The sequence below is a fragment of the Zonotrichia albicollis genome, chromosome 4, assembly GCF_047830755.1.
Source record: "Zonotrichia albicollis isolate bZonAlb1 chromosome 4, bZonAlb1.hap1, whole genome shotgun sequence".
Taxonomy (NCBI): Eukaryota; Metazoa; Chordata; class Aves; order Passeriformes; family Passerellidae; genus Zonotrichia; species Zonotrichia albicollis.
In genome coordinates this window covers 31713649-31740915 of record NC_133822.1, presented here as the reverse complement: position 1 = coordinate 31740915, position 27267 = coordinate 31713649, and the positions used below count along the sequence as shown (strand labels likewise).

Here is a 27267-nt window from a genome sequence, read left to right as displayed (position 1 = left end):
TAGTTTAGTTTCCTGGAAGAATTTCCCAGTATAAAACTATTTTATGAATGTTTTCCAGGCTATCATCACTGAAACAAAGTGTAACCTTCCCACCACTTTTAATATGGAACGGGTTTTCTGGCATTCAGGAGCAGATTCACTATATAAACTAAACATGAGAAACCAGGCACAACTGCAGCTTCTGTAGCACTGAAGGCAAGAGATATTTTGCCACTAACCTTGGCTAACTTGAAAAGGCTACTGGCAGCATTCATAGCAATGGGTGTTCTGCTGCAGTGAGAATTACTTTCTATTTGACTTCCATAGCAGTTGCCAGGTGGATTTCTTTGCAGACTCTACTCTGAGTCAGTACCATGTGGGTATCAGCACTGCAAAGTCCCTGGCCCCTTTTATGCTGTGTGCTAAGACAACCTACGGAGAAGGCAGGAGACCTCTCGGACTTGTGCCATCCTCTCACCACTGCTGAAGTGACAGCCTGTGTTTACCATTACACAGACATGTGTCCAGTCGTAGCTCAAAGGACACAACTAATTGATTTCATACACTTTGCCACGAAAGAGCTAACAAGCAACAACAATATCATGTTACCCACCCTTGGCCACAAGCAAGCCAACAAACTTGGGAACCTCCTTCTCAGAGATTTCTGGTGTTTAGGTGTCCTCTACCTAAAGTTAGTGTAATGAAGACCCCTAGGGATGCTGAAACCCATAGCGGAAAATATCAGTCAGGATCCAAGGAAAGTGTTTCAACTTTCCCAAAAGTGTGCAGGTGTACACACCTCCCACAGCTGCAAAGACCACAGCACAGCATGCAGAAAGCCTAGATACACTCGGTACCTGCTTTTCGAGCCCTTCCCAACGTTACAAGCACAGCACCACAAGCCTGTGAGAGCCGCACCTCCAACCCGCAACCACCACAGGCGACTTCGTGGCTTGGGAGCACCCATCCTAATCCTGCCTCCTACTTCTTGTCACCAAATTGAGGAGGAAGTTTCGGCAGCCTACACTTCCAATTGTGTTTCTGTCCTGCTGTACAAAATACGCCACTCTAACAATGATTGATTTCTTTAAGATACTTCTGCGGAAGGCTGCTGCCACCGTGGGACAGGGCTTGGGAGGGCTGGGCGGGGGTCCGCCACCACACGCCTCTCCTCTTGCCAACCAGACGTCCGGGGCAGCACCGGAGCCCAAGCCGCTCCTGGGAGGTCAGGTCAGAGCTGTGGGGTGTGACCCACCCGCCGCACCGCTGCGCTCACTGCGTGCCTGGAGGGACGCGGCTGCCTGGCCGTGACAGCCGCGCTGCTGCCCGCACCCCTCAGGGTCCCGGGAGCCTTCGGCTTCCCCCGAGCCCTCCCGGCCCGGGTGGCTGCGGGGCTCCGGCACTTACCGATGTCGGAATTGCAGAAAGCGTCCTGCGGATGGATGGGGACGCAAGTGCAAGCCTCCACCACCAAGTCCCGCAGGCTCCAGCTGCACAGGAACACGATGAGGAAGCTCATCCACGCCGTCATGTTGCCCCCGAGGTGCCTCCTCACTTCTGCGGAGCGGGAAGCGGCCGATGCTGTGTTCGGCTGACTTTATTCTTGCTCCCTAACAGCCCGTGCTCCGCGACTGCTTGCCCTGCCCCTGTCTCTCTGGCTGGCTTGCTCGCTCGCTCGGCGGGACGGTGCGGGTGCGGAGCTGAGGGGAGCTAAGGTGCGGAGCGCTGCAGGCAGAGGAGCACCGGCGCGCGGAGTTATACCCGGCTCGAGCCGCTCGCGCTCCGGGGGCGCCGCCGCGCGCGGCCAATGGTAGCGCTGCATTACCTCATCGGCGCGAGCGCGGGGCGGGGCCGCGCCCGCCGCGCCTTATAGGGAATAGAGCGGGCGCGCGGCGGGTGGGGGTGCGGTCTCTGTTCTGGCCCCGACCCTGGTTCTGGCCCCGACCCTGGTTCTGGCCCCGACCCTAGTTCTGGCCCCGACCCTAGTTCTGGCCCCGACCCTAGTTCTGGCCCCCACCCCGGTTCTGACCCCGACCTGGTTCTGACACCGACCCGCTCCGATCCGACCTGGCCCCGACCCGCTTCGCTGCCGGTGCGGCGGGGCGGGGTAGCTCTCCCGTAGCGGCGGGTGTCCGCGCGAGCCTGTCACATCCTGCCCCGGGGCGGCCGCGCCGCCCCTCAGGACACCTGGAGAACGCTCGCGGCCCGCCAGGACAGCCCGCGCTGTTTCCCCTCAGCCCGCCGGGGCTGCCTGCAAACCGACTGTAACCTGCAGGCACACTACTCCGGCTGTTCCGGAGAGCTGTCTAACGCACAAGTGCAGTGTGCTGCTTCTTTTCCTCTCCCAACGGGGCCGTAGAAAGAGGATGGGGGAAAGGACAAGACCTACCTGAACTGTAAACCAGGATTTTGCCCTGAATGTTTTTAATCCCGCTCAGATGCTCCTTGTCCACCACCCAGCAATTCTCCTTCTCTGGCCTTTCAGTTCGAAAGCAGTCATAACCTGCTAAAACCAAGATGGAAAAAGCAGTGTTGTATCTACGCGGGCACCCCCAACATTTAATCTCAAAGTATATTTCAGCAGAGCAGCTTTAGTGGAATCTAGAGAAATGTCCTGTTTGTTTTGTTTTCCTTTATCCCCTTTCGAAGCCATAAATTTCCATCAGCTGTAGAAATGTAAATGTTATAGAAGAGCTGGGACTATAAGGACGGAGATTGTCAGCTGCATGATACAGACAGCCTTATTATTCTCCAAAGGGGACCGAGGGGTGATTAATCACAGTATCAAACCAGTGTATATAATGTCAGAGTACTTTCCATGGGGTTTACAAGACTTATGCGCGTCTAGTTATAAATTATGCTGGTATTAAAGGCCAGGGACCAGCTGTCCTAAATTTCTACATAGTCAGCTAAATCTTTAGATTTACAATTCTGTTCCATCTGGGTGAAGCACAGTCTTCCTACACCTTTTCTTTAATCATACTGTCCATATAAAATTAAAATCTCCTGTCTTAAGGAAGCACAGGCTTTTATTTGGAGCATTGGTAGGCAAAAGCTTCAGGATGGGTGTTGTCAGTAGGGATCAAGGTTGCAATGCCAGCAGTGGGAAACACAAGTTCCTATCCTCGCTGTGACACAGAAAACCTGTGTTGCAGCTTTGCCTCACTGTGCTTCAAATCCCTGTGTCATGGGATAATAGTGTTGGGAGCTGCTCAGGAATGTGCATTAGTGAACACAGTGAAAAAATCAGACGGTGCTGAGGTACTAACGGGTCCGATAAGTATGTGTGAGACAGGGTATTAAATAAATCATTCTGTTTAGACACCTCACAGCCTGAACCATTGGGCCCAAGTTGCAATATAAGAAACCCTGCTCAAAAAATATTTTAGGTGCTTGGACTGTCTGTTCAAGGTACTACAAGTGAAGCTGGATCCATCAGGTTGGGTGGATGTCATTTCAGTCTCACTGGCTGTAAACAAGGAACAACTCCACCGACCTCAGCAGAGTAACACAGAAGAAGAATGAGGTGTGTCTGGCACTCTCATTTTTCCTTTATTGTTGTAAAAAGTTTGATATCCACCAGCATCATGATACACCTGGCCTATCAACATCTCAGATCAATATCTGAGAGAAGCAGAATTCTGCCAGAACCTGACACTGGTGTAAATAAGGGAGAGTTTGGCTCTCACACAACTAGATTATAATCACAGCTCCTGCACCACCTCCCTTCGCTCTCTGGCCAAGTAACTCCCCTGAATATGTTTCTTCATTCCTATAATAACACCTTTCCTGTGTGTTCTGAGGACTAACATAAGCTTTGTAATAAGCTTTTAAGCTGTTGGGTGCTGTGTAAATGCTGACAGTCTGTGATACACAGATGCAGGACACATTGAGAGGAGACTGAAAAACAAACCCACTTTCTCGATATCTGAAGCAGGAGAGGAAGGGGCCCAGAAATTACTGAAGTTCCACAGGGCCCTCCAAGCTATGGAAGTAGCTTGCTTGCAGTGAGGCTGACCAAGCTAGTTAAAATGACACCAAGTTTGTGCTGATTGCAGGAACTGGCTCGCTTTTCAGATATAATCCAGAGAAGCAATCAGATGAAAAGGAGTGGCACAGCTTGATCCAAGGGCTGGGCACATCTCTTCAGAAGGGATGGGGTGCAGGCTGTCAGTATGGCAAGGCTTGCCACTATCTTCTATACCATTGTTTGGGAAATGATCCAGATTTTTTTTTAGTGCTTTTATTATCATTGCCTGGAGTAGTAGTACCTGTGTTTGATCAGGGCTTAGCTGATTCACCTGCTTTTTTTGCACTTAGATATTCTTTTTCAGAGAGGTTCATTTCTCTACAGTAGTTGGGGTGCAGTTTTTTCAATCAGGACTGGATACTATACATTAAGAACAATATTTATTTGCCTCTTGAAGAGTACACTTCACACAGAGAAACCAGAATGTTCTATTTTTGTAAAGTACAAGTAAATTATACTCAGGAAAGTTCAGTCTGGCCAGTGGCCTGCTCAAGGCTTTTGTTAAATACTTTAATCTGCCTGTACACTTATTTTATCATCTGCAAATAGAGATATTTTGTGTTATCATCTGATAATATCCATTAGATATCCAATATTAGCCTCTCCCCTTTAAGACCTACTGGCAAAGTGAACTTGAAAAAGCCAGGCAAAGATTCTGAGTGTTTATTTATATGAGAAAATATTGATAATGGTGTCAGATTAACAGAGAAAATCAATGAAGGAACTGAAAGGATAATTATCTCTTAATTCCTCTTCTATGGAAAAAACTGCATGGGAAAAAAATAAAATAAAAACTGTCATTCTGCTTCTTTGCTCAGATAAAACTTTAAACCTTATATGGCCATAAAGAAGGCAGCATTGAAAGAAGGAGAAAATAGACACCTTGATCTTCATATGAGAAAATCTGAGTTCACGTTTGGTTAATGTCACCAAATAAAGAAATCTATGTTATTCCAGTCTTCCATCAAGAGCACTCTGCTGAACACAATTAAGGATGTCTCTGCCTTACCGAGCAGCCACCCAGCTTCACGCTGTGCTCCCGTCGGCTCCCGCAAGCCGAGCGTGACCGGGCTGGGTCAGTGGCTGGTGAGAGTCCCCAGGGAAGGCCATGTGTGTCCCGCAGGCGGGGGGTGGCTGAGCTCCGCGCCCCGCGCCCGGCGCCGTGCCGGGGTGTGCGCGGCAGTGCTAGGGGGCACTGCGCTGCAAGAGATGGCTCCGGCCTCCGCAGGACCGAAAGAGCCCGTTCCTTGGAAAAGGAAACATACTGAGCTGGGTGTCATTTAAATTTCGGCAGGGAGAATTGCCTTCTGCTTTCTGATACTCAGTTTCTATCAGGTGCATGCTAATATCATTTTCCTTCCACAAGACCCGCCTGGAACCAGGGACAGAGACTGAGATATGAACTAAAGGCATGTTCACTTGCCTTCTGATCACATTTCATTGTGAGGGATGCCGGCTGCTTCAGTACAGAAGGGCTTCATCAAACTACAGCAACTGCTGGCAAAAAAAAAACACATACCAGGAGGGCTGAGAGAAAGAGAGAGAGGGGGAGGCGCGGAGAGAGACCCCACTATCACCAGAGAAAAATACCCTGACAAATGTCACATGTGGTGGTTGGTAACACTTCCGTTCATCACCAGATCTTAGCTGGCTTAAACTGAGCTCAGCATGAATAAAATCAGGAGAATTCAACCTGCAGTTCAACAGCCCTGCCACCTCCTTAACAGTATATTAACTTTAAAAGCTTCTGAAGTAAGGGCCCTTTTCTGTTTTAATTTTTTGACAGCAAATTGACTTGATTCATGAGTGTGGAGTCTTGCCATTAGCATTCTAAATTGTCCACCTGACAAGTTGCTCAAATGCATCCTCTTGTCCTAAAAACTTTTCTTGAAGATGATGATCTTTATATTTTTTACAGCAGCTCAGCATCATGCCCTCTAGGATGTCTCGTTGTTTTTATGCATGAGAAGAAGGGTAGGTGTTTTCAGAGCTATCTGATGTTCTTTCTACAGCACACTCTTGCCATCTTGTAGGACAGTAGAGAATGGCCATGCAACGCTTAAGAAAAAGGTTCTCATATTTCTCGATTATCTGCTTCTTTTTCAGTAAACTGTTTCTTTTCTAACACTGTCCTCTGAGAAGATGTTTTGTTTAAAATGTTTGTATTTGCTATGATTTATGTGTGTGAAACAAGTTGAAAAACTCCTATTAATTCCACCGTTGTACCTGTGAACTTTATATGCTATTTAAAATGAGAATACTCCTTCTTCAAAAATGTCTTTGATTCTATGAATACATACAAAAAAAAATCATTTGATCTCTTTCTCTGAGGTTGCAAAGGAATTATGTCACCTTCCTGTCTGCAAGCCTGACATAGGTAACACTCCATCCCATTCCCAAGCTTTTCATTGCAGGTACACCATTAAATTTTCATCAGCTCGAACAGTTCTATACTGTGTTCAGTCCTCAAGAATCCTTTAGAGACTGTGCCCACTGAGAGCACCCAGCCTGGTAGCAGACAGTAGGCACCATGTGTTTCCAGGAATATTACATTATAAAGGGTTGTGGAATATGAAATCACCCCTCTGTATTGTGGGGATCCTCCAGTCAGGCTGTGATGTGGTATCAGCTGCAGAAGAGTAACCAGGAAATATCTTTTAACAGCCTTATCAAGCTGAAAATGTTTCCTGCACATGACCGCGCTCTTTGGCCCAAATCCAGCAAAACACTAAGGCACATGTTCATCTTTAAGCACACAAGATGTTTTACTGAAGTCAACAGAACCATTTACATACACAAAGTTAAATATAAGCTTAAGTGCATTTCTGGACCAGGGCCAGAGGGCTCAGTACCATGCAGGGTTCAAGCCAGGAGCCTGTGATTAGATGGTCTGACAGAATCCGGGAGGGAAGGACACGACGTGATTTGCTTGGTTCTACCTGCCTATGCCTCATTCCAAGCAACTAATATTCTCTCATTTTTGTTTATAGTAAGTCTTTCCATTTCTCTTGTTTTGCTTTCCTGCTGCTGTAGCCATTTTCAAATTGAAGTTTTGATTTTCTTTTTTAAAGCCTTCTAAACTGCATCAATAGCTTTAAGTGACTGAACAAAGAGATTTCAAATAGATGAAGTACTTCAAATGGTAATAAGAGCTGGTGTTCCCAGAGCTTTGGAGGCTACACTAAATACAGAAGAGAGTGAGAGCAATTGAAAATCACTTTTCTGTTGTTCCTTTGTATGAACTGTTTTCTGGCTTATGCAATGCACAGTAATTAAAATGACTGGAATGCCTCACATTTTTAAGAGAGCTTTAAGGCAGCTCTGTGGCATTGCAGCCAGCAGAGTTCATGAGCAGATTCATGGCTGCAATCGAGGTTTGACGTTTCTATCCACGTAACTTGAAGAAGACAATATCTCTGTAGAAGCCTTTGAGGGGAGGCTTCTACAATATCTCTGTAGAAGCCTTCCCTTGAGGAAGAAGGGATAGACACAGAAACACAGTAACATCTGCATCAGCTCCATGAGCAGCTATGGTGCAAATCTTCCTTTTGATGGGATAAGAGCCTAAAGGTTGGTGTGCTTGTCAGAGATTTCATTGCCTTCTCTCACTGTAGCCTTTATGTCCTGCTCAAATTCAAGTGTGGGACAGAAAGCCTGCCAGACTGGCATGTCTCTCACAGCTGGTTGCCCTCCCTGTGATGAGGTTATTTTGCCAGGCAGGGGTGAGGGATTATCTTGGTGCTTTTCAATCCCCCGGCACAGTCCAGTATTTAATTTTCAACTTTCCCAATTTTTTTATTTTTACTGAAGGTGGCTGACCACCTGCATCCCCGGTTTTCTTTCAACTACTGCCTGGCTTTTCATAGTGATGACTGGCCACAGAGGAGCAGGAGAGCTGAATACAGCCTCTCTTGGGGGGAGAGCTGGCTGACCTGAGGACATGGCCCTTTTGGCATGTTGAAGATAGTATTGGGCTGTCTGGTGTGAAGGAAGGGTCTTTTCTTTACCTGCAGAACAGCTGCAAGTGCAGGAAAAGTCTTGAGTTGCTTCTCCCTGCACAGCCTTCAGAAACTTCCTGTAAGAATAAGCCAGTCTCCTCATCCCCATAGTGGAGGTGTTACCAGCCTCTCACCTGAATCTGCAAATTAAGGTAGTAGTTACAAGGACAGTCTCTAGTGACAAGGAGAGTGTCCCAGCAGGGAATGAACTCAGTGACTCCTGTCATGCATGCCACTGCGTGATGTCAAAAGTGAGAAGCAGTTCCTCTGTGTGGAATTGCTCCAGCATAGGATTTTTCTTATAAATCCAGACTTTTTCAATGCTTTCCTTCCTGTGCTCCCAAATCTGTGCTGTATTCTAAACAGTAGCTGGCTGCTCACTGACATCAGGCCCTTCCCTCAGACTCACAGTCCCAGCCAGGAGAAGCTGGGAAATTTCCGATGGGAGATTTCAAGGACGGATCTCTTTCTTCTCTAGAGCAAAAGGCAGCGCTTCGGTTTCCTCACTCTTTTGGAATTTTTATCCATAAATCTTGGCATTCAGTGTGAGACAAAAGATGAGGAGATGGTAGATCTGCAGTCTAAAGTGAGGACACTTATTTGTTTATTGTCTTGCTCTTCCCAAGTGAAGAGTAATGCATTCCTCAAAGGAACTTTTCAGGTCAGCAATGTGAGTTCCACACCTAATGTAATAATGTCAGGAGTGAAAAAATCAGTGTTTGATTTAGCACAGATGTGCAAAAATAGTATTCTTTGTCCACTGAAAAGAGAGCTAATCCACAGCCTCTCTTCCCCTTTCCTTTAATCTGACAGCCTCTATCCCTTCACTGTGCCTTTCTGAGGGGTGCTTCTGAGGGGTGTTTCAGTGAGAACTACCCAGAGCTGTAGGAACCAGGAAGATGTAGTTTGTGTGTACAGAATACGTACCAGGAGTTGAACTCTGAAGGTACCACAGCTTGACCATGTGCTGTGAGCAAGCAAACACCTCTCTGTAGCTTTGTTTTTTGTAGCTGTGCCACCAAATCTCACATAGAGTGTTGGCCAGGGGTCTGGCATTATCCCAAGTGCCTGCAGTGGGATTCTGGACTGCGCTCCAAAGCAGTGGCTGATCTCAAGTGCTAAGAGGTTGGAGAGGGACTGAACACTTGTAGCAGAAGCAGGTGTCCAATAGCAGCTTAGCACAGCACATTCTCTCTTCTCCCTCTCCTCTTTCTCTCCCTCTGCCTCTGCCTGCCTCTCCTCTCCAAGGAAACTGCAAGAAGAGATTGAATTCTCACCACACGGGCCAGGAAGGCAGAAGGGTTGTCCCTAGATACCTAGCTGAGGTCAGTGAGGAAAGTGCTCTCAGAGTAAACGTTATGCAATGCATGGGAGGAATCCACAGTTTTAATCATGGGATAATTAATGGAAAACAATAAACAAAGGGCTGAGCAACAGCAGTTTCTACCAACAAAGATATGATTCTCCAGCAGACTTTCCCCAGCACCTGACAGTACAAAAGACAGTAGATAGACAAGTATTTTATGTGTTTTCATTTCACCTGTATCTTTATGTTCCCTAGATTGCAACCCAGCATTTTTTAACCAAAATCTTGCTTCCTTTTCCCTCAGTTCAAGTTCAGCAGAACCACCACAAGACCAGTGAGGGGAATGGGAGGGCAGGGGTGAAGTTCTGCGCAGTGCCAACTAATCTTTAGTGCAGTTAGGATAGAAGGCACTAATCTGGTCTCCCTTTCCTCATAGGATAGCTGTGGGTGTACCTACTGAAGACATTTCAATTCCCCTTTCCAGTGCTGAGACTGAATGAGCTGTTGCTGGTAAAAACGTGTCCCATTGATATTTAAATAAAGTATCTGCTGTGCCAAAGAAACAGGATCATCAAGAAGAGCACAGTCCACCCATGAAAAAGGAGCAAGCTAGGGAGGCAATCTTTTACTTCATTTGAAATTGACTTCCCCATCCAGAATAAAACTTCACCTTTGAACACCATGTATAATGGCAAGTTGGCCTAGAGAGGCTAATATAGCGTAATCTGTATGGATGTAAGAAATAGCACTCCAGAGAGATGGCTGGAGGAAACCCATACTCACTCCAAGTGATTGCAAGAGCATTTCCTTCTCCTCCTGCTCCTCCAGAACCTACCTCCTTAGCTTAGACAATGTCTCCAAGTCCCCTAAGGTGTTTTCACATGTATCAATGCAATCACTTTTAACAATTTTTTTTCTCCCTGAAATTGTAATCTGAAGGATTAGGTAGTCATAGCCATTCGGTTTTATTTTGAGAAAAGGCTTTTAAAATAGGAAGGAGAAAATAGGACAACCTGGTGCTGCCAAAATAACCCAATTTATTCCATCAGGCATTTCTGGGAAGAAGGAGGGAGGGAAGCTTTTAAAGCCATGCCTGTGGCTGCATGCCTGTAAGGGATAGTTCTCAAAGGATTCCCCTAATCAGATTCTGAAGATGGACTGTATCTTTGTGATTCACTCCATGTCTTATTCTAAGACCATATGCTCTGGTCACGTGAAGATTTACAGTCTCAAATTTACTGGCCTCAGAGAATCTGAAAGAATTATGCAAGAAATCATGTTCTGTCATAACTGAGGCCTCACACAGCCGTGCTTCCTAAAGACTGCTTCTAACTCAATATATGGCCCCTCTAGGGCTTTGTAAGCCTTTCTGGGGAAGAGGGAAGGGGAGGAAAAAGGGGAGCTGCTGATCATTGCCATATGTGAGAAGCATCCCTGTCTGCACGTGGGTGTGACGTTCGTGTTGTCACAGAGGCTGAGCTCTGCAGAGCCCCCCTGTTTCCTGTTTCCAGTCAGAATCTTGCTGCCAGAGCAGGAATCCCATATCACTCTGTACTGCACTTACAAAAAAGGAAAATTATGGCCAATGGAGGGGGAAGGGGTGGGGGAAATCCTCTTAAATAGCCATGTAGGATGTCTGGGCAGGGATATGAGCCAGGAGTCCTCAGAGGCAGTAGAATAAGTGGGAGTTTAGCAAACAACCATTTTCTTCCTTTGACTAGTGTTCCTTAGAGACCTCAGTACTCCAGTTCTCATAGCTAATTTTAGCTATTTGTGGTTGGCCTGTTCCTAATGTTCCTTTCCTATCTCTCTCACACACACTGAACCTTGGGATAGTCTCTGTGGGTTGACAGATGACGTGAAAACCTCTAATCTGCAGGTCAAATATCAAAAAATTAAGTGGGATCATGCAACTGGAAGCATAATTTGCTTTTTTTCCAAATAAGGGCGACATATTCATATTAGTAGTTCTTAGCATACCAAGTTTATGAGGTTTTTTTAAAAGTGTATGAGGGGAATGACCTATTCTTTAAAATTTTATGGTAACCACCAAAGATGTTATCATCCCATGGACACTGCCTTTCCTATGCAGGCTATGACTGATGCACTTTCATTATGTTTTGGCACTGTTCTTTGTTAGAAAAACCAAAACCACATTGTCCCAAACACTGTACTCATACATAACAGGCAGGATGAGTCCCTGCCAAAGGGCATCGAGTGCACATTAGAGAGGGTTTAAAATGAACATAGTGGCAATAAATGTGCCGTGCCAGGAGGGAAGGAGCTTGCAGCTTGTGGCATTTGTACTGCAGATACCACATTCAGGGAACTCTGAGTCTTACCTGCTTTACAGTCCTGTGGTGAATTGGTGTCAATGCTTTATCTAACATGAGATTTGCTGTACAGATTGTGATGAGTCTGAAGTCCAGAGGCACCACAGGGTACAAAAGAATGGTAAAAGGGTAGGGATGACTCCTCTTGTCTCAACCAAATTTTCCCAGAAACATGAGCAACAGGTGGCTCTTTTTCTTCCACTAAATTTCTCATGGATTCCCAGTCCTGATTGTCTCTCCTCTCCACATAAAATCTGTAGAGGATGCTCTGCAGGGGAAAAGTGTGGGCTCTAAGTGATGGATGTGTAGGACTGTGGACAGTAAAAGGGTTTATGGGCCCTTAGATGGTGACTCTGCTCTGTAAGAAAATTTAGTTCAAGGCCTGGAAATTGTGTCACTAATCTTATTTTCAGCTGGTTGATTTCAAAAGTCTTAGAGGCAGATGAGGAAACCTGAGAAACTTGATTAGGAGGAGGAAAAGGTAGTTATTACGTCTCTCAAAGACAGAAAAGCAGTATTCCTTGAGAATAGGCCAGAGGCCAGATTTACATTATTAATTAGACAGACACCTCTGGTTTTGTGTTGGACCAGAAGCAAAAGACTGACTAGGGTATCTTGGACAAGACTGCCGGTAGCACCCTGCTCTGGCTGGCAGGAAGCAGTCAGTCTGCACATAAAACTGACCTGGTGAGCTGCTTTCCTGGGAGCTCTGCTGATTGCTGAAGGTCCTTTAATTTTTAAGTGTTGGCAGCTTGATTCACTTTCAGACAGAGATAAGTCCTGCCTAAACTGAAGGAATGAATGGAGGGAATCTCCCCCCACTACACCCCATATATAGGTTGCCCTAATAGTCCCTGAACAGATGGATGGGGTCATGTGAGCCCGTGAAACTCTATCTGTTTTGGAGGAGTGGTGGGTGTGGTGCTGTGGTCATGGACCACAGATATATGTGTTGCCTTCCACAGAGAAGCTCACTGTCCTCCAAAGACTGAATATCAACAAAATCCTTCCTGTGGGGACTTCCAGTTCTGCCCAAGCCAGCTGTAAATTCCTTTGAGGCTAAGACTAAGAAAACTGGAATCCTGGGAGGGCTTTGGTACAGTCCCAAAACCATTTCCACTGAACCTTCCCAAAAATATGGTTCCTCTGACCCAGGAATGTGAGCTCTGTAACAATGCAAAGCTGAAGTCCTAGACCACTGGAATTAACCAATGCAAGCTCATTGCATCTTTGCGCTCTGTCTCGGGTAACATGAAAATCATTTTCCCTCTGGGACACAGACTTGGTTCCATTTTTGTGTGGCACCTGGCACAATGGGGATGTTGGCATTTGAGTGAGGTGCTACCTCTATATAAACAAATTTAAAAATTCGTGGGACCTCTGCTTTCTTCTTTGCTGCTTTTGAGTTGATTATTTATGAGTAAGTGATCATAAAGCATCGGAGTGAGCAGAGCAGAGCTAACGGCTGCTTCAGCCAGGAAATGCCTGAGGAGCAGGGAAAACAGAAACTGGAGTATAAATTGCTGTAGCACAGTGGAACAGAACGCATGAGCTGGTACAGACTTGCTGAAGCAGGAGATATCAGAAAAGTAGTTATGTGCACAGAGAGCTCCTCTACGGTCCCAGCAAAGCTGGAACAAAACTACATTTGCTCTACAGCAGGTGAAGGTCTTGTCCTCCAAACCCAGGACAGCTGGCCATCCTGACCACTGGACCTACCAGCTGCCTCCTCACTTGTCAGACCTTCTGCTTTTGCCTTCTGTCCCTCACCATCTGTTTGTCCTTTTCATGGGAGAGGTCCCTTCCAGTTGTCACCTTCTGCATGAGCCAGTTGAAACATTTGCCTCCCCTACCGGGACAAGTTTCCTTCACATTTTTTGTGCTTCCTTGCATGATACAATTTCTTTTCTGAATGAACATTCACAGTGCTCCCCTTTTAAACACAGAGCTTCTAGAGCAACGTAACACCTCTTGGAGCAAACACCTTCCCTAAAAGCCTTGATGTTGAGGCCCCAAATGTCAACACTCTGTCTTCCAAGGATATAGAATGCAATCCAGGCATCGCTCCCTTGCCTGTGGTTTCTCTGTTGCAGTGAAGTGTCCGGTGAGCAGACAGCCAGAACAGCCACCAGCTTGCCGGAAAGGGCATGTCAGGGGTGGGAAGGAAGAGTGGCTGCACCACATTGTGTTCCAGGCATGTTTAGTTGGCACATGGTCCCTGAGGGAATGCTGGATGCTGGAGTATATTTAGGGCAGCTTCTGGGCTACTTGAGCTCACAGTGAGAGAGGTAAGGCAAAATCATGCAGCTGCACCCAACTCCTAGGGGCTGTCTTCCTTCCCACTGCTTGTGAGAAAGGTCTGAGCAGAGCAGAGAGAACTTAGACCCACATCACACTACACACCAACTTCTCTGCCTCTTCCTACCTGCCAAAGTAGGAGGGTGAGAGTTCCAGTGAAAACTTTCTTTTAGAGTGGGGAAGAAGACAAATAAAGAATAGCCAGGTGGTTTGCTGTGCTCCCACTCTTCTTTGCATCCTAAAGTAGCCCCACAGATGACGTGAATGATCTTATTATTGTGCTCACATGAAATACACACAAACACAGAAACGGGAAAGGCTTTCAGGGCTGTTCCCAGCTCTGAAGCAGCTCTTTGACAGGGCTAGACTGGTTGTTTTTTTTCTCCCCAGATGAGAGGCTGGTCAACACCACCCCTAAACCCACCTCCACCCCCAAACAGCTGTTTTGCCAAAGGGTGGAGAAGCAGACCTCCTGATTGAGGGTGGAGCAGTTTGAAGGGGAGGAAAGCAGTGACTTCACTTCTTATTAAGTAATAGCAGAGCGGGGTGTGCGTCACTCTGAAAAACAAGACTTTGGGTGGGGGCAAAGACTCTCTGCAGCACCTTATGCATGGAGCCTTTCCCTTCGTGGAAAATTAACAGAATACACCATTCTGGAGAGTGAATTTAGAAAGTAAAAGATGCTGAGGACCTCATAATCTTATTTAAGGGGATCCAAGAAGAACATCACGGTGAAAGGGCTTGTAATGTCTTTTGGGCTAGACTTTAGGAAAATCCACTTTCCTCCAGCAAGGATAGAGAAACATAGGAATAGACTGAGTCCCTGTGAAAAAAGCAGCACGTGGGGGTTAGCTTTCATAGGGGGCAGATGGCACTGGGGTCTGTGTACAAATACCAGGGGAGTGATGGCAGGACAGACAAAGGTGTCTTTGTGATCACAGGGTTACCTACAAGGGGACTGCTCACAGCTTCCTTTGACCCTGTGGAACCAAGCAAGTATCACGTCTGGATCTATCTCCACAAATAATCCTTTCCCTGCAGCTGACTCCTTCAGGGCTGTATGAACAGCCTCAGACCAGTCTGTTGCATTCTCTCTGCCTGATTCAATTGGCTTCTGCCAGTCCTGACTACTGCTGAAACAATCTCTTAGGCTTGAGAGCAGTCTGGTATGTCAGACATCATTCCAGGCTGTTCTGAGCATCACAAGAGTAAGAAGCAGTCTTGGACTCCAAAGGCTTCAAATGTAACATATTTTCATGCTCTGATAATGTTCATACTGCTCTGAAAGTGCAATTGCCAGAACGGCCATTGGAACAGAAGCTGTAAAAAGCCTTCCCAAAGACTCTGTGCAATCAGCACAGACTCTGTGCATCAGCAGAGCGTACCTCTGACCCCATTTAGAGTGGGGACATAACCATAGGCTGTTATTTCCTCTCCTTGGCCTTGCAGGTGAAATACCTTGGCAGTGTCCTAGAGACACATGGCAGTGTGGGGGCACACCTCCCTCATTCCTGCTCTCACTAGCATGGGAACTGCAGCAAAGTGTGTGAGTGCTGTGCATCATTGCTGGCGTGTGCTTCACTTGTTGGGCGTTTGCCCAGAATTTTGCCTGGGCATGTTTGACCTTAGACCCATGCTACCACTCATGTGAGTTATTTTACATCCAGTTTTTACACACCTTTGCATACTGCAGCCACACATGGTGAGCACATGTCAGATGCAGTCAGGAATTCAGGCTCTGATTAGGAGAGGTGTAAAAGCTGCCAAGGGGTGGCATCAACAGAGCGTAAATAAAGGGCCCTTTATTTTTTTTTTCCTGTATATAAACTGAAAGTCCAGTTTCGTGGTACCAACCTCCCAATGGCTCCTCATGCAGACTTTCACTAGAGACTCATCAAGTCTGCAAAGAGCTCAAACATAGGCAATAAGCGGCTTTCCTCACCCTTGCCTCAAGTGCACAACAAGGGAAAGATAAAAAATTAAGGAAAGAATAAATGTACTCTTTCTTCCAGTCTAACTGACAACAGCAAGGGCAGTTCAATTTCATTAACAAATAGAATTTTGTGTTCCAGCTTCCAACCTGAGAGAAATAAATTAACTGAGTGTTCAGAGAGTTCTGCTGCCTTGCTCACAAATCATAAATGGCTTAGCAGAACAGCACTGTTTTGGAAATAAAGAAGAAAAGGACAAAGGAACACAAACAACAGGCATCCACCAGCTCCCAGAATGATACTTGCCAAAGCCCTTTCTCATTGCTTGCTGGCACAGCTGCTAGAGCAGACCATTGCTCCCCAGGTCTGGAAACATTCTACTCACATCTGACAGTTCAGGGGACTGCCACACTCCTGCTGGGTAGCAAAGGCTTCCTCAAGCTGGAGCTGAGATAGGGTAGGAACCCCTGACCAGTCCCTCTGGCTTGCTGCTTCTTGCAGCTATTCTAACTCTTTTAGCAGCTTCTATTAAGTGGGTCCAGCTAAGCATCTCCCACCACCTGCAGTTCCTGTTAAGTACTCCTGATCCTCACTGGGTTCTGGCTTTTTGTTGCTCAAAGATAACTTCTTCAACAGACTTTTCTGGTCCTCTAGTTTGCTGTAATTTTATCAGCAAAGACTGCAAACCATTACATGAGACTAAGGGTTTTGATCTACTATGGCACAGCTAGTCCCAGCTTTTCACACTTTATGCTGATGATGTTATTGTTTTCTGACACAAATCCACCCATATGTGCCAGCATATGTTGATCAGTATTAGGCCCACCTCTAGGCTGTTTCAGCTCTTTTCTCTCCAACTGAGGCCAGTAGGGCAATTCTGTCCCTGTAGCTCTCTCTGCCATGTTGGTCAGCCAACAAAACAGAAAGGAAAACACAGGGTCTTAGTTCCCTGTATCTTGCAGGCAGCCTGAGCCTCTCATTAGGATTCACCAAAGAATAGTAGTTGTCCTAAATAAGCTTCAGGACAATCCTCTGTTTATAACAACTTTAGACCCTGGTGTCATATCTGTGCTGCAGACAGATGAACTCAGAAAGGCTAAGCCATGCTAGTGAGTTTGTGAGTCCCAGTGCTTCTCCACCCCTTCCCTGTTTTCCTAGAGCAGGCACTATTCCCTTCCCAAACCAGGGAATTAGTAACACTAATGGGGGAATGTGTCACCTCTGCATGCTGAGCGTGACTCACAAAGTCAATAGGGCCTCAGCAGCTGAGAGGAACAATGAGTTGTGTTCTCAGTTACGTTTTTTTTGGCTACACCATCACTGGAGCCCAGAACAAGGGCAGTGATGTCATGGCCATAGGCTTAATGTGTAAGTATCATATACAACACTACCAGCTCTCTGTGATCTGTTACTTCCACATTAACGTAACTTGAGGCATATATACACACAAATAGTTGCCAGAGCCAAGAATAAGTCATTTGGAATGGATTATTTTATTTCAGGCTTTTAACAAGAATGCTTGCCAGTCCCAACAGGCTCATTCTGGGGAGGTAGTACCTAGCTCAGTACTGAGATATATAATTTAGTCAAGACTTCAGCCATAAAGACAGAAGTTTGGAATGTACAAATGGGCAGACAAGAATCCTGCTAAGAAATAGCTTACATTTTTCTGACAATTAGCCATTGTTGCAAGTATTTATATAAATAAAGAGTAAGAAAAAGTTCTGAGACAAAGGAGGAAATTACTCCCAGCCATTTTCAAGAAAATGACTTTGAAGCATTTCATGCACTTGTATTTGAGCAAGACTTTTCTCCATTAGCCTCTGAGTGGAATGGGGAATTGTTTCTTCCTTTCAGAAATGTGCTGTGTGTATTAAGTGGTCTGTCAAAGGAGGCCGTGCAGGAGGGGGTGTAGAGCTGAGCATACAGTGACATTGTAATCAGAGGCCAGTCCCTGGGTCAGGCAGGCAAGCTCGAACTCGCAGTAACCTGCCTGGAGTGGGTGCTGATAACAACCAGGGCTGTGGAGTTCACGGGGAGCTGTTAGCAAACGTCCTCACCCCAGGAACTGTGCAGGGCTGGAGCCTGCTCTGGGCAGCCCACAGTGCTGCTAAAACCCAGCTCAGGGCATCTGAACTGCACATGGATGGGGCTGCAGGAGCTACTGTCTGCTTTCTGCAGGGACAGCTGTGCCAAGAATGACAGTTCCCTGCTTTATGAAACTCTTTCCTAATGTAGTGCCAGGTGCCTCAGGTGACAAGGCCTGCCTCTGTCCCTTGTTATGGGCCCCTCTCATAATTTGCTGGGTTAAGCCAGGATTCCTCTGGCCAGAAAAACAGGGGAAGCCCTGAGAATTCATAACACGAAATCTTATCTCAAGGGAAAAAACAGAGGCATGTGTGTAGAGGCTTGTTGAACTACGCATTCCTCTAATAGTTTCCCAACGCTGAGTACCAGTGGGACTGTCACACACTTTGCTGCGTGCTCCCAACAGGCTGGAACCTTTATCTGCTGGGCAGGCTGGTGCTGGAGCCCTGCCAGTCTCCCCGGAGAGCAGCTGTGGCCCCCTCGGTCCCTGTGCCTCTGCACTGGGCAGCAGATTGGCGGAAGCTGGTGCAAAGCTGCCTGTCCGATTAAATTTGTTATTTTGCAAAAGGATTTAGCTTTGCTTGTTGGTTATTACTTAAGAAAAATCCTAAGCTGGTGATTTAACCTGTTTTAAACCTTTCACAGGGTGAAAGAATCTGATTCCTTTGTTTCCAAGTTGTAAACAAGGAGCAGAAAGCTAGGAGAGAGCAGAGAAAACAAAAAAGTTTTAAAATACTATTTTTCTTATATTAATTTTATTTTCCAATCAAAAATTATGTTAAAAATTTCTTGTACTAAAGGGCTGCCACATCAGAAGTGTTGCTGAACTTTTCTTCTGAAAAAAATCTGACAACAGGTCATTAGCCATCTCAGACATACTCCAGCTCCCACACATACCTACTGTCTCTCCAGGGATGTGCTAGTAAGCCCATCCAGAAGGGTTTGTAGATTATAAAGATGATGAGAGATGCTCACATGTTTCATATTTTTTCCTGTACAAAAAAAACAAAAAAGCAGAGGAAGCCAAATCAAATAAACCACTTATTCCAAGCAAGAAAAGCTGTCTATATAAAGATTCCCTCTGGCTTAATTGAGCTTGTAGCTGACTGTTAATTAAAACAAAAAAATTTCAGTTGAGAATGTTTCAGGTCAGCGGGGACTGGTAGGCTACAAGCGAAGATGACTGTAAATGTATTGTCTGAGTACAAAAACTACACTCAAATACTGTTGTAGTTGCAAAGTTAGGAATTGCCCATGAGAAGTGCCCAAAGAAGGGTTGACACTGAAGTTTTAATTTCCGTACTCTGAGACATGCAATGTAGATCATTTCTTTGACAGGATTCCTGTCACAGGATTTCTGCAATTAAAAAAATAAACATTTCAGATTTAGCTTTGTCCTTCTGCTCAGTGGATGAACTTAGATCGTCTTTAGTTCATAGGGTTTAAACAAAGTTCTGAGAGCAGAATGACTAAAACCCCTTTTGAGCTCATGGCATTCAGCAAGATATATCTGACTGCTTCAGAAACATCCACAAATTTGTTTTCACAGCAGGACAGTAAATATTATGTATTTTGTATTTTGAGAGGCTGCCTGCTGAAAGTGCAAAGTCAGAAGATTTGTGAACTTGATACAGAATTGCAGGGACTTGGATTTTCAGTTTCTATTCTACCACTTTATATTCTAAGCACGAAGTCCAGGTGCATTTGCAAGTGTTCATTCCTTTTGCAAGTCAGCTGTGGCTCAGCCATTCAGGGGGCTCTGGTTACAATGCCAGGTCCAATAGCTTCCACCCTGGTCAGCAGAGTCCTTGCCTTCCCACCCTGGCCCTACACTGAATCTCACAACACACATTTTCAGTTTTGGGCCCCTTCTGCAAATAGGATCAGGGAATCAATTCATAATAAAAATAACCCTGCTTGGCCTCAGAGCACGGTCTGGGACCAGAGGCTATGTTAAGCATGCAGAAAGCAATGGACAGCCTTGTATCTGGCTAACTTGCCAAGCATCACACGGGATGACAGGAGCACTGGTCAGCTCTGCAGGGCAGCAGTCCATCCCTTCAGTGCCATGATGGCCCTTGCTGCTTCTGCAGTCCCTTTTCCTCTGCTGACCACTGCCATCTATGTCCCACGATGCAAGAGGCAGGGGGTACTGCAGGGAGCCCTCGTGGGGCTTTCACAGCCATGAGCAGCCATCAGTTACCCAGGTAACTTTCATCCTGGATTTCTTAGGTTTCTAAGCACTTGACTTCACAGCCATTACAAATATTTTTGCAGGCATTTTCTGTGCTATACACACCATATGTAAAAGTTGTTCCTAGGGACTTAGTTTAGTGATGGACTTGGCAGTGTTAGGTTAATGTCTTGACTTGATCTTAGAGGTCTTCCCCCACTTAAACAATTCCACGATTCTATATGTCCTCATTTAAAGTAACCTGAAGTATAAGAACGAGAAAGGGAGGAGATGTGAATCTGGACAATGCTGAGGACCAGAACCAGTGCTTTGTTCTTGTCCTTTATGCTAGATTATTTGGAGATAAAGGAGTTTGGAGGGATTACCAGCAAAGATTCCCCACTCTCAGAACCTGGTTGTTGCTGTAAACTGCAGAGCTGAGCTAGACTGTTGGTCCCTTGCAGAGAAGCTGACACTTACTAAGTGCTATTTTCTGTTGGAAGCAAGATGGTTACTGTGATGTACAGCACAGGCTCCTTCCTAACTCATGACCACTGCAAATGTCAGTGCCTCTGTTGGACACACAGAGCATGCATGGCAGGCTTTGCTTCTTGTCACTGCCTAGCAAAATCCTTTTTTTGATCCCTCATAAGGAAAAATACAGAAAATAAGTGACAGTTCCTCTGCAAGTGTTGCCATCACTAGGATGGTCTGTCTAGCTCCTCTCCGGTAGGACCCACTCCCAGACATCAGCTGGAGAAGTCTCAAGGCCTTTCTGACATCTTCAAAACACATGGGACATCCTCATGTCTCCTTCTTCCTTTCCTTTTACCGTTTCAGCATGGTAAGGATGGGACAATAGTGTGAGCCACTTCACTTACACTCTTGTGCACTCTATCCTCTATTTCCCAAGATCATTATATCAGCTTTAATGACAGTCTGTGTTTCTAAAATGGCACAGAGCCAACTACTGAATGGGCTAAAACCAGGCATAGGTGATATTCTAGTGAACTGTTGTGAAGTTCACTAGAATAACAAACAAACTTCGGCTGGGTCATCCTTAAAAGAATCTCTTTTGTTTCTTTCATTGCACCTGATCCAAGCTCCTCATTCTCAGTTTTTGGGCTGAGAATATCTGTGCCTTCCCACTCCCACTACTACCCCAGTCTGCCATTATTTTCTTAGAAGTACCTTCTGAGGCTTACCCTTTCCTCTTTGTGGTGTGCTGCTTCCTTCTCTCCCACTTCAGAGTCTGTGGGCAGACTCAGACACAGCCAGCTAGCTACCCTAGGGGTCTCATGCAGCAGAAAGTCATTGTGGGACACACAGCACTGAGGCAAAGCAACAGCCAACCACTTCCCACTTTCTGGAAGATTATCAGCAGTTCACAGAGCGGGTGCACAACCAAGATAATTCAGCAAATGCCTGTCCCACTTATTCTGAGCCATGTCACTTCTTCAAAAAAATAATCTTGTTGAGTGGCAACTGCATCGTTAAAGGCATATTATCGTGCATGAAAGATTTTTCATACTTTTTCTACCTGAAACAGGCAGCTCTTATTTCCCATACAAGTGCAGCCTTCTCATTCTCTTTCCAGAGGCTCCTAAAAAGCTCTGACCCAACAGTTTTCCACAGTTTGATGTGCCATGCCCACAGCTCAGATTTTCTTGTTATTATATCTGCCATTACAGTCTGCAAGATACTGAAAGGCAACTTGATACTTGGGCTTTCTGTAATGACCTCCCCATAGATATTTCTGTGTTTATAACCATAAAGAGAAAACTGCAAATAGCAGGAATTATGATAACTATAAGGTGAGTGGTAAAATTACTCTTGAAATCAGCCTTACATTTGAACAAAATGTAGTAATATCCCTTCTGGAGAAGCCAGAAGCACTCTCCTCATGCAGGATGAAAGGAGCTAAGGAATGTGCTGGCTGGCACTGAATCCCTGTCCTCTTGGGCCTTTAATGGGTTTCCTGCTCCTGAAGGTTCAAAGGGCAATTACAGTCTCCAGCAAAAGTACAGCAAATGGAAAACAGATTCTCTGCCTTTCACTGAAATGCCAAGAAAATAAGTAACTGAAAGATGGAGAACTCAAAGTCACCTCATTGCAGCATTGACTGAGCTGAAGGAAAATTTCCCTCTGTTCATCCTCAAGGCCAAAGGCAGTCCCTGCCATGTGAAGTGGGTGGTGGGAACCCAGTTCGCTGACCCCTATCCCTGAGGAGGCTCATGTTAGTGGAGAGAAATTCTACCAGGCAGCTGGAAACTGCCTCTGGGCTCCAGCTCCTTCACCTTCTCATTGGGGGTTTGGTTTTGTGCCTTTGAATGAGCTTTTGGAGAGGAACAAAAGCAACGTCAGGGCAGCTTCCTTCACTGCAGCAAGTCACCATATATATGGAGAGAGCCTTTTCCCTGAGAACAGGTTTCTTGCTTGGTATTCAATAAACTCTGCCATACAGGGCAAACTGAATAAGCCTGTCTGAAGTGAAAAGCCCTCCAAGTTGCTTTGTATCATGTTTCATTGCCACCTCAGATTACTTGAGATTAAATCCTATCATGGGTGGCAGGGAGAAATAGCTAATAAGTCTGAGCATCAGCAACAATACCAACTTTGTGCTCAAACAAGGATGCTCAGTATCCAGTGACAGTACAAGTAGGTCACCCAGCCAGCTTAGCAACAGGAGGAAGTTCTCTAATAGGAATTAATTCTGGCACTGTTCAGTTGTACCACACTCATCTGGGATGTAGCTCAGCCCTGCAGCTCCTCAGGTGTAGAGAGGAAACCGTAGCCTCATAATTAGACAGTTGTGATGAAGTAATTGCTAAGGATTTCTTTGGTCATCTTACATTACAAATTGATGCTTTCTCGGGTTTTCCTTACTGTCTAAGAGGAAGAAGGAATCCATTCTCTCCTAACCATATGGATGTGTAATTTCCCTTAACCATACAGAAAACAAAGCGAAATTGAATGTGAAAGAGGACAAGTAAGGAATAACTGAATGAATAAAAGGCTCCCTTATAACAGCTCTGACCTGGATGAGTGGGGTTGTCTTAATCCCTGACCTCCTGCTAACAAATATGGACTACAGGCAGAGACTTTGGATATGAAATATCCAAATCCAGAGCCAGGCACATTTGGAGTGTGAAGGGGTATTTTTGGTCCCATCTTTTCACACCAGGAAGAAGGACTTGCAGTCAAAACAAAATTAAAAATTAATTTATTTAATTTTTTCACCTTTTGAAACTCTTTCAGTCTATCTGGGGTGGGGAAATAAGTCTGCTGTAATTAAATGTTGTGACAGAATACCAGAAGAAGATGTTTTGAGTTTACACATTTGGACAATGTAAGTTGAAAGTGGCCTTTTCTCACTGCAGTTTGCTGGGTCTGTAGATGCTAGCTGGCAGTATCAGCTCACTGTCAATACCCCAGGCCTTATCCCTTCTCCTTTAACTGCACAATAGATCTAAATTTCAATCTTTGTAGGTTAGGAAAGAAGCAATAGCAGAATGGCAAAGCAGCAGTTTTGAAACTTCCAGGACAATAGAGGCACACTATCTTCCATAAATGCCTTATGTCAGTTTGAACATGGTCTTTCTTTTATCAATCCCCTACTGTTGCAGATAGTCTTTTTGGAGAATCTCTATGAATTAATTTGGAAACAATACCCCCCCAGTGCTGCTTTAGAAACTCCTAGAAATGGTAAAGCTCTGCTATCTTCTAGGCTTTTTAATGCTAAGGTTGGAAAAAGGACTTCTAGGTGGGTTAAAAATCAGCTGGACCACAAGACTGAGAAGATAGTGATGATCAAAGGCTTAGCATCTGCTCACACCTAGTAATAAATGGTGTGCAGAAGAGGTTGATCCTGTGGTCCATGTGCTTCACCAACAACCTGGATAGCGTACACATGCACCCTCACCATATCACTGGAAGATGCAAAATTATGAAATCTAACACATAGATTTAGATATCTTCAACCTAGGGGCACCTCAAAGATAAAAGGATTGTAGCTATAGAGACCTCATTTAGTCCAGCAGGGAGAAGTGCAAAGTTCTTCACCTGAGCTGGAATGATTCCTACACTCTGGGAGGGAACTGGCTCAGATGAAAGTCAGGATGAAAATCTGGAGGTTACGGTGGATTTCAGGCTGAATGAGCTGATCCTGTATTGACACCACAAGGCAGCTGTGTTCTGCACTACTCTAGGAGCAGCGTGGCTGGCAGATCTAGGAAAGTTCTTTTCCCTTGTGCCTGACACTGATGAGGCTGCTGATAGGACACACTATCCAGTCTGGAACATGAACATTGCAGAGGGATTGGAGGAAACTTGAGAGTGTCCAGCAGAAGTCTAACACTGACCAGAAGAGGTCAGAGGCCTGGAGCACATGATTGGCAAGGGTGTGCTGAGGCACGTTGAGGCAGGTGAAAGGAAGGCTAATCAAACAGCCTGCAATTGCCTGAAGGGTAATTACAAGCACAACAGATCCGTGTTTTCCTCAGCAGTATCAGATGATACAGCATTGAACAGGAGCCACAGGAGCTGGCCATTAAGAAGGAAATTCCTATAAAGGTAGTGCAACATTGGAACAGACAGGCCACAGAGGTCATAGAATATCCAATTTAGGCAGTTTTCAGGATGCAGCTATTCAGAGTTAGGGCTGACCAGATGATGTGCTGGCAATAGTACTTCTGTGAATAATTCTGTGGGTGGAGTAGATGACTTCTACAGCTGTTCCAATCACAATATCTATTGTTCTGTGATTCTTTACAGTCGCTAGTCACTGAATTTGACAAGGGTATTTCCCAAAGTTCACTTTACAGATAGAGTTATTTCCTAGCAGACTTAGATCATTGCATGCCTGACAGCTATTTTTCCTCTAAAATATGGTGAGCAGCATTATAGTTAAATTTCCTCATGCTGAGCAACATGATTCCCATTTATTATTCTAAGTCAGCCACAGATCATACATACATAGAACTTGAATTTGAGATGGATGCTCTTTGGGACTAATATTGGCATCAGCTGTACAATCAGCATCTTCTCTAATCAGTCCTTGGTCAGAGAGGACCTCACCAGGAAGTAACAAGGGATTTTAAAATCTTACACTCAGGTGAGGTTTTGAGAGCAAGCTCAGACCATCCTTGATGGTCAGACACACCTTTTAGATTTTCTCTCATGTTCTGAGAAGCTATAAAGACATTTTCAGAGGTATTCAGCCACAACAGAGATGGTGCCACAAAAATCCTGGAGCAGAGTCAATGGGCTTCAAATAACCTAATGTCGTGTAAAAATACTCTGAAGGCCCACACCTACGTCCCAGATATATCCGCATGATACCGATGCAAGAAAAGGCACCTATTCGGGTGGCAGCAATCATTCCTTGCTGTGACAGCTGAAATGTGAATGCTAGGTCCTCTTTTTACCAATGTAGTCTCTTTGCCACAGAGTAGTATCCTGAGTGAGTCCTGGCTACAGACGCACAACAATGACAAAAAGCCAAAGTCTAAATCTGGTAACTGCAGCCCTTATTTCAATCAATGACCCTTTAGTTAAAAAGGCTGACTAGTACCAAGGCAAACCCAAACTCAAAGTGTTGTGCTTTTACAAAGAATGCAATACTTTTACTCCACTATTTATGACTAATGTATCACAAGGACTCAGAGCTGCTAGTTAATTTGCAATAGTATTTATGAATCAGAAGACGGACAGGCTTGTGGTTACGGCTGGACTGACATTTAGGATGTCTGGGTCCAATTCCTAGTCTAGCATAGATTTTCCTTTGTAAACTTTGGCAGGCTACTTCATCTCTCATCCTCAGTTCCTTGCCTACAAATTTTTTCCTCCCCTTGGCTTTTTGGCTGTCTGATCCATTTTAGTTGTGAAGTATTTGTGTAGTTTCTGACATCCAGGAAAGAACAGAGTAACATGAATGATGAAACAAATTATATTTTCAGCGGCAAATATCTCTAAAACAGCCTAAAGGCTGGTGGTGTTTGCTTCAAATGCTAACAAATATACCCTTGAAGAAACCAGCCTGGACAAGTGAATGTAGCAAGTAGAAACTACATTCAAAATAATTGTTCATAATGAATTCAGTTAAATATCTCCTGCTACTATTACTTTTTAAGCCAGTGTCAGCACAGATATATTTACTACCATTTCATGCCAACCCATTTTAAGTGACAGTAGAGATTGCCATTGGTATTTCCACCACCTGTACTATATTAAAAAAAAAGTATTGGAGTATTTTCTGATCACCAAATGTGAAGTAAGAATTCTATTTTTGACATTTTAAAATATTATTTACAAATTGCAACATTCAAGTGCTTATCAGTGATGTCTTTCAGAAATGATAGCTCTACCTTTCAACATAGAAAATAGTTTTAAAATTGAACCTAGGTTGATTACGTTGCTTTGCAGCCTCAAGTTTTTAGAGGTTTTGAAATTGAAATGTCAAGAAAATACGAAAACAAATGTGGACATAATCATTTCTCTCTTACTGTCTTTTTTCAGAAGAACTCTCTTGGCACCAGGAGGTCTTCAAACTTGAGTTGTTCAGCTCATAAGGGAAAGCCTGCTTCAGTAGTTAGAAGCTGTGCAGTGTTGGTATTACACCTATAAACCAAAGTAAATGCCTTCCTGTAAATCTCTGTCGTGCACAGTTACAAGGGTGGTTACATTACATGATATTTACTTGCTGGGAAACAGGCAGAGGACACACACAGATAAGCTTTTCACAGAGCTCATCCACAGCTTTTGTGCTTGTGCCAGCTTTTGGAAACCACTCACCAAGGCTGGCTTCGAGCGTGAGACCTTACTTCCGTCATTCCCAGGACGATCGCTTTGGTCCCACACTTGATTTCTCACATATCGGAATGTCATGGAAGATAAACAGATACAGCAGAGGAACACGATGGGAAACAGCCTCGCCCAGCTCTTGAGGAGCCATCAGAAACCAGCCTCTGTCAAAGCAGCATTGTTTTGACTCAGGCTCTGCAGTGCACTGTGGCTGTCTGGTCAGGGCCAGGCCTTCATCCTGCCTTGAATGTAAACACGCATGAGGCTTCTTTTACCACATGTTTTGGGAAGCATCAACAGCTCTTGGCAAGCAAGGAAAGAGATGACAGA

The 27267-nt window shown here is 45.1% G+C and overlaps 2 protein-coding genes across 5 annotated transcripts in view; one reads left to right on the top strand and one right to left on the bottom strand.

Moving 5' to 3' along the window:
- The window catches only part of TIMP3 (TIMP metallopeptidase inhibitor 3), a 37523-nt gene extending 35749 nt beyond the window's left edge, over positions 1–1774 (bottom strand). Inside the window, exon 1 of the mRNA XM_005491164.4 lies at positions 1387–1774. Within this exon, the coding sequence (XP_005491221.1) occupies positions 1387–1510 (124 nt within the window). The 5' untranslated portion in view covers positions 1511–1774. The remainder of the gene's footprint in view (positions 1–1386) is intronic.
- The window catches only part of SYN3 (synapsin III), a 195122-nt gene that overhangs the window by 107486 nt on the left and 60369 nt on the right, over positions 1–27267 (top strand). The window lies entirely within an intron of this gene.